Here is a 7,261-nt window from a genome sequence, read left to right on the forward strand (position 1 = left end):
GATAGTTATAAATTTTGTATTGAAATCATTCTAAAAGAAACTCATCAGAACATGTAAATTAAATTGCATTAATATTTTCTTAAAATGGAGAAAGTACCCTTCTCTCTAGATTTAAATGATTAAATACAAATTTTATAAAGTAATCTACAACTCAAAACTAAAACATTGTATCCTCAACAAATAAACTGCTCAGCCGAAACAATCTAATTCAGTTGTCGGTTAAACACAATATTGGGCTTTTATGTTAAACAAATATGCTTCCAAAGTTAATTTTTGAATATATATGTTAGATAAAGTTAAATATAATTCAATTTTAATTAATCCAATACATTTAAGTTTGCATAAAAATATAAAAATTGCATAAATTTTAAAATTTTTTAGCTCATTTTGCAACACAAGTATTAATGTTTCTAAGTTTAAAAAAGTACTATTTAAGAAAAAAAATATATAAAGGAGCAAAAGTTTTAATTCATCGCATTTCTCATGTTTGAATGCGAAAATTATGTAAAAAGTATACTTTTGAAGGATACTAAACATACCTAATTGTTTTCCTTAACAATTTAGGAGCACTTTGTATTTTCTAATTTTTATGTTGAAAGTAATGTGTACTAGTATTGCCTTTACAATATATTAAAATTTAAAAAAAAATTGAACTAGGTGTGTTAAATCTTATGTTTTGTTCCCAAAATTTAGCATCGTTATTAGCACCTTTTTTTTTAAATTTGCAAGTAGTAGTTCTAGTTCTGAGAACTGAAATGTTAAGGTAAGGCTGTTAGCGTCCAAGTGTATTTCACATAAATATGCTGATGCACATTTTATTATAAACTGGCTATTCTGAAAGAATTAAAGGTAGGTGTCAATACAGAATTTTTTTTTTCGATTATTTTTAGTCTTAAACTGTATTCTCTGGAGTAAAATAAAACTATTTGAGGTAAGTATCATGGACTGAAATGCATTAAGTATTGTAATTTAATGACAATTTAAGTTTGAGCTATTTCTGCATTACTCTTTTCAATTTGCTACTTATGCAAAATAGGTTAAGTTAGCAGTGCAAAGTGACCAAAATAGTCTATTTTGCAACTTTATTATTGTTAACAATGCTTTGAGCCTTAACAATGTTTTGAGTCTTGCGAGAAAGCAATTTCAAAGTTTGTTTTTTCTGCCGCTGTATAATTTTAATGATTTTCCTCCCTCTGTTCTAACCCCACCTAATTGGCTACCTCTATACAAAAACTGTAAACTCCTAGTACACAAAACGAGGACTGTTATTAAAATCAAGCGTTTAACATTTAACAAACTGCTTGTAAGAATCCTCTTTTTTTTTTCCTTTTAACTTTTCATTGAGAGATCAACATTAAGTTCAATTGTTTTATTTACAATTGTATAAAATTCGTAATAAATACTAGACATGAAGACTAATAACTTGATAATATTGTATCAAAAATAGTGTAGATTTAATAAAACTGCCCCGCTTTAAAATCTCAATTAAACGCCTAGAAACCGAAATTTAAAAAAATAATAAATCTAAGTATTAAAAGATATGGAAATTTATGTTAATAAAATAAAAAAAAAAAATGAAAAATGAAAATTAGAAAAATGAATGAACATTAAAATGCATGATTATTAAAGCCTCCATTATATTAGTAATACGCGTTCAATTCGTAATACGCGTGTGCAAATTTTTAGCAGGCATTTGTAGGAGACCAATATGTATTGTCTAGTGAAGTTCAAACATTTAGTCGCTGATTTTTGTTTCCTGAACTCTAATTTTCTTTTTAATTCTTTAACACATAATTCTTATACACATAATTCTTAAATCATGCAAATTTAATAATTTACAAGCAAATATTTTTAAACTACTTACCTTTTCCACGTAAATTCCTATTTTTATTCTTCAATTTTCCATCACAATATTCCAAGTGCCATTTTTAAAACTTAAACGCAGACGAAAAATACGTTCAAAGCAAATACTTCCATAAGAAATAAATTAGAAACAGACGATAATAAAAATAATTAAAAAAGCATTACATTTATTGTAAATTAAACTTTGATTTTATTTGAAATTATTTGTGAATGGTTATAAAATAACTGTCCCAAAATATGAAAATAAAAATCTAGGGAAAAAAAACTTTATTTGATTACTCACGGCAAAATTATTCTGATTAAATTCTAATGATTTAAAGTTGCAATCCTAACTACGAAGTGCAAGTAATTTTTCAATAGCTTTGTGTTTAAAAAGAATTTACTTTTAACTGCATTAGGAAATTCAGAATCAGATTAGATTGGTACATTTTAAGTTAAACTGTCGAACCAGTTTCAGTAAGAATTCTCCTTAAGTTTCTGAAAACCATAGATTGTTTTTCTCACAGAATTATTTGAAATATTGATAAAATAATTATCGTTCAATAAGGAATCTTGTTGTCAAGTTAAAACTATGAAGTGGATTGTTCGAAAAGTTTGCAATCAAATGATTATTTAGATTTCAAAAGTTGAAGGAATTCGGAGCGTTCCTCATTGCGCCGTGACGCGAAACTTGGCACACAAAAAAATATTAAAGCAACTTCAAATTATTCAAATTCTTGTATGAGTAATTGGATCAAAATAATTCCTTTTTTAAGAAAAATTAACAATAGTTTGCTATTTGCTTTAAAATTAAAGGAACCACATCTTTTCGCAAACGAGTTTACAAATACTGACTGCGTCCCAAACTTTTTAATAATTAGGTGAGAACCAGAACGGCTTTCTAAGTTTAGAGCGTTTCCGTGACAGTAAACTAAAATTCGAATCCAGACAGTAAGTAATTAAATTATAAATGCAATTAAATTACAATTGAAGAGCTGAAGGAGATCAGTAACACGAAAAAAATTTCGATTGACTGACTTCCAAGCTTTTCGTGCATAAATCTTTTTTTTTTTCTACAGTGTTGTTATCACTCTAGCGAAATAACTTTTCCTACAATATGTAAGGTTTATTTAAAATAATACACCCTTTATCCACTAACTTTTTAAATTCCAAAAAGAAAAAAAAAATTTCAAGTTTTCTGATCTAAATTCCAGGTTTTTGAAAGCAATTCGCGTTCAACGCAGGCTAAAGCAACTCAGTGTTATATAACCTTAAAACAACAGTGGCAGTCGATTTTCTCAAGTTAAATTTCCATAAAAATAAGTTCAATTAAATCAAAATTAATACGTCCTTCAAGGTGCCATGTTCTTAATTCTAGATTATTAAATGTATAACAGGTCATTTTAGCCATTCGTTCTTTTTTTCGCAGGATGATGCGCGTGTATCAAAAGGTCCATAAAGCTACTAGTTGTTTAGAGTTCTTCACAACTAGAGACTGGAAGTTTTCCTGTAACAACATGGTAATGCTAAATGATGCAATGTCACAGGAAGACAAAGAGGTAACCATTTAAACGAGAATATTTTAAAGTGACGCTGTAAAATGACAATACATCCGCGAAATTTAAATAAATATTATTGCATTATTTAAATAAATCTTATATTAAATACACAGTAGAAACTATATAAGCGTTGATTTTATGTAGCAGGTCTTAAAAATAAGAGTAGTTTAATTTTTCTTTTCCGAAAGGCAAAAAAAATTTGTTTTTTGTGACATTCTAAAGTACATTTTAAAAATTTCTGTAATTAATAATTTAATATATTCATGACTATACTATAACATTTATAGTGGATACCATTTAAATATTTCCGAATGGAAAATTCTATTTTCCTTACCCTCAGATTTTCGGGAAATCAGACATATTTTTATTAAGTTAAAAAAATTGCAGCAATGAAAATCCTGCTTAACGCTAGGTTTAATGCTGTGTCAGACAGTTATTTTTGTTGAATTCTTCAAAAAGTATGGTATATGAAGACATTCCCAGTTTTTTTACGAGAACTATTATTTTTAACTTAATGTAATGAACTTGCAAAAGAATAACGATCCTGCTGGTGTAACTACTTTCTCCATAGTTTAAAATTGAGTATGCTGTCCTGTCAATTTATGAATTTAAGTTTAATTTTCCCACCGCGTACAGAAGTGGCACACATTTTTGATTTTTAAAAGTTAAGAAAAAAAATCAACTATGATTTAAAATAACCCTGGAATTGCATTTTTTTGGATTTCAAGTAATAGTAAAAGCAAATTTGAAACACGCAAAAAAGTTGATTGGTTAGTTTGTATAAAAACTGATTCTTCTATGAAAAAACTTTTTTATGAATATATAAAGCATTTAATACAAATTTCTATTCAATTCATCAAACAAGCACAAAATTAAGACTATTATTTAATATGGTTTTAATTTGATTATGTCTAACTAAAGTGTTGTATTAAAGTTTTTCTTCCTTATTTATATACTTTTTTTATATAATAAGTTAATAAGTAAAATATATTATATATTTAGACTTTTAAAAATTTGAATTATACTTAAATTAATTTAAATGTACTTTACGAAACACCAAATACATATTTATTGAACCGGCGTATCTTGGTATCGTACAACTTGCTGCTTAGTAAAGTTATTTTGTATAGTATGTCTTAGATTTAAATACGCATTTAACTTTTAGAATTTCTTTGTTGACATACGCACTTTGGATTGGCCTTACTTCTGGGAAAATCACGTTCTGGGCTGTCGAAAATTCATACTAAAAGAAGATCCATCTACTATTCCATCAGCAAGAAAGAATTTACGAAGGTTTGTTTTCATTTTTTAATAATTCAGATTATCATAAATTTGATATTTGAGTTTGAAAGTACTTATTTATTAACTCATTGTATTCTTAATTTTCAGGCGATATTTCATTTCTCAGTTAACACACCTCGTTGTTGCTCTTGGCGTTTGGAAAGTATTTTTCTCAGGTTTCCTATCATTGGGTAATATATGGTGTGCCCTGACAGCCCTGATTCTAAAGTTTCAAAGTTTGATGCAAGAATAATTGCCTCATAATGTTGAGTTTCATTTATTACAAAGTGTCTCAAATCTGTTTAAACTTCGTGAGAAATTGCTAGATTTGAATCCTCATTTAATGGTGGAATGACACTTTTCGAATTATTTGATAAATTACAGCGATTCATTGTCGCTTAAGGATAACTTTCAAGCTCATTTTACTTGCTTTTATTTGTATCTGCAAACTTGTATTTTAAATTCGTTAAAAGTCCATCAGATTTTAAAAATCATATATTTAAAAAATGTCGCTGATTTTAATGTTTTTAAATATATTATATTTTAAACATTTTAATATTATGTATTATGTGCTTCTTTTAATATCATTCCTGTTTTCTGAAGAATCGCAGCCGGAAACAAATGTAAATGTCTAGTTCCTAAATGATTTCCCAAGCTGCACTTCTGTCATATTTTATACATATTTTTCTTCCAAAATTTTTAAAAACAGCTTTATAAAAGCTAATATTAAATTTGTCGAACAAAATATGCTCTTTAGAAACAGCGAAATGTTTATATTTATTTGCAGTGAAGAGTGTACTTTAAATAAAAGTTGTTATTTTTATGTTTGTATTTGTCGTTTTATAACTTATCTTAAAATCAACGTTTTTTAAAAATATTTCCGGATCCTCTAACCTCTGTCTTAATTTTAAAAAAAAAATTACTAACAAGGGAAACTAGGGAAGTGTGACTCGCCAATTTGGAAATAAACTAGTGGGATGTATGCCTTATGAGGAATTATTTTAGGGGGCAACATTCGTTTCGGCCCATAGAGGGTCCTGTGAGAGATCAAAAATAATTCAATATATAGAAAAATCGGTATTTTACTACTTCAATGCAGACTATTAGTTATTGTAATTATCTCATACTCCAATTAATTTTGTGGTACTTTCACGTACTATATAATGCATATTTATTGTCAAAATTATTTCGAAAATTTTATATAGCTGTAGTTTTTCAGAAAAACCTGTAAGATTAATTTTAAAAAAAAAAAATTTGACATCGAATTTTTTAAATTTTTTTTTTTTCAAAAAATCTTCCAAATTAATTGGAGAACGTAATTGCAAATCAATTAATTAATAATTAACTTGCTAATTTATTAATTTTCTAATTAACCAATTAATTGCAAATTGGAGTATGAGATAATTACAATAACTAATAGTCTGCATTGAAGTAATAAAATACCGATTTTTCTATATATTGAATTATTTTTGATCTCTCACAGGATGTTCTATGGGCCGAAACGAAAGCTGCCCCCTAAAATTATTCCTCATAAGGCATGCATCCCACTAGTTTATTTCAAAATTGGCGAGTCACACTTCCCTAGTTTCCCTTGTAAGTAATGAATTGCTATGCCCTCCCACGAGTTCCGTGCATTCATAACTGGATTTTTAATAAATGTCTAACCACTTCGAGTTTTCAATATTAATAACGTGTGCAAAAGTCACCCTAAATCATCTCAAATATTTAAAAAGTTGTCTCGGCAATAAATATTTAGTTGAAATTCCAAGATTTGTTTCTCTGAAACTAGGGTTTCAAAGGCTGCGAAAATACCTAAAGTTAGTTTTTAACACTGATATCTAAGATCTCTAACATTAAACGACAAACCTAATTAAAAACTAAATACCTTTATGCCAATAATTTCTACACATCTCGTGTTTTACGTCAAATAAAAAAGAATCATTTCTTATTATAGTATTTCCCAAATAATTTTCTCCAAATTAGCCATCTTATTATTATTTTTTATTAATTTTTACGATTGTTTCTAAAATAGGCATGCGCTATTAATCTCTTTATTCTCGAAAAGGATCGTATTGTCGTAATAAGTTATAAATTTTAATCATGCATTTCAAACAGTATTTAGAAGAAACAGATATCCATAAGGTTTTGCATTTTATAAAATATTTTTTCTTGTTAAAACTTTGATACCGTGTCGAAAAATGTTTAATATTTTATTTTTTTCTAACTTTCAAAAATTAAGTACGTCAAGTTAAATCATCCTCTTTTTAATTTAATGCATTTTAGATGCAATTAAACTTTGTTTTAAATTATGTGTTAGAGCCTTTATAAAAAAAAAAAAAACGTACAACTTAAATAGCTAAGCTCAATGCTATGTAAAAAAAAGTTCTAAAAAGCTCTGAATTGTACATTATTACTTGTAAAAATCGAGAGGCTTTTTATCTAAGTTCTTGTTGGTAGTGCTTCCCAACCTGCGAGAAACGAGATTCTGGGCCCTGGACGCTGGTCTAATGGTTAAGATAAATCTTGAGGTCCAATTAAAATTCTTCGGGACTATTAACTTGTCTTATTTAAATGAGGCG

General features: G+C 27.4%; 1 protein-coding gene across 1 annotated transcript in view; it reads left to right on the forward strand.

Moving 5' to 3' along the window:
• The window catches only part of LOC107450522 (fatty acyl-CoA reductase 1), a 32,196-nt gene extending 26,691 nt beyond the window's left edge, over nucleotides 1-5,505 (forward strand). Inside the window, exons 11-13 of the mRNA XM_016066337.2 lie at nucleotides 3,272-3,401; nucleotides 4,567-4,694; nucleotides 4,791-5,505. Of these exons, the coding sequence (XP_015921823.1) occupies nucleotides 3,272-3,401; nucleotides 4,567-4,694; nucleotides 4,791-4,935 (403 nt within the window). The 3' untranslated portion in view covers nucleotides 4,936-5,505. The remainder of the gene's footprint in view (nucleotides 1-3,271; nucleotides 3,402-4,566; nucleotides 4,695-4,790) is intronic.
• Nucleotides 5,506-7,261: the final 1,756 nt, after the last annotated feature.

Source organism: Parasteatoda tepidariorum, chromosome 11 (genome assembly GCF_982258835.1).
Source record: "Parasteatoda tepidariorum strain Cologne lab strain chromosome 11, Ptep-v5.0, whole genome shotgun sequence".
Taxonomy (NCBI): domain Eukaryota; kingdom Metazoa; phylum Arthropoda; class Arachnida; order Araneae; family Theridiidae; genus Parasteatoda; species Parasteatoda tepidariorum.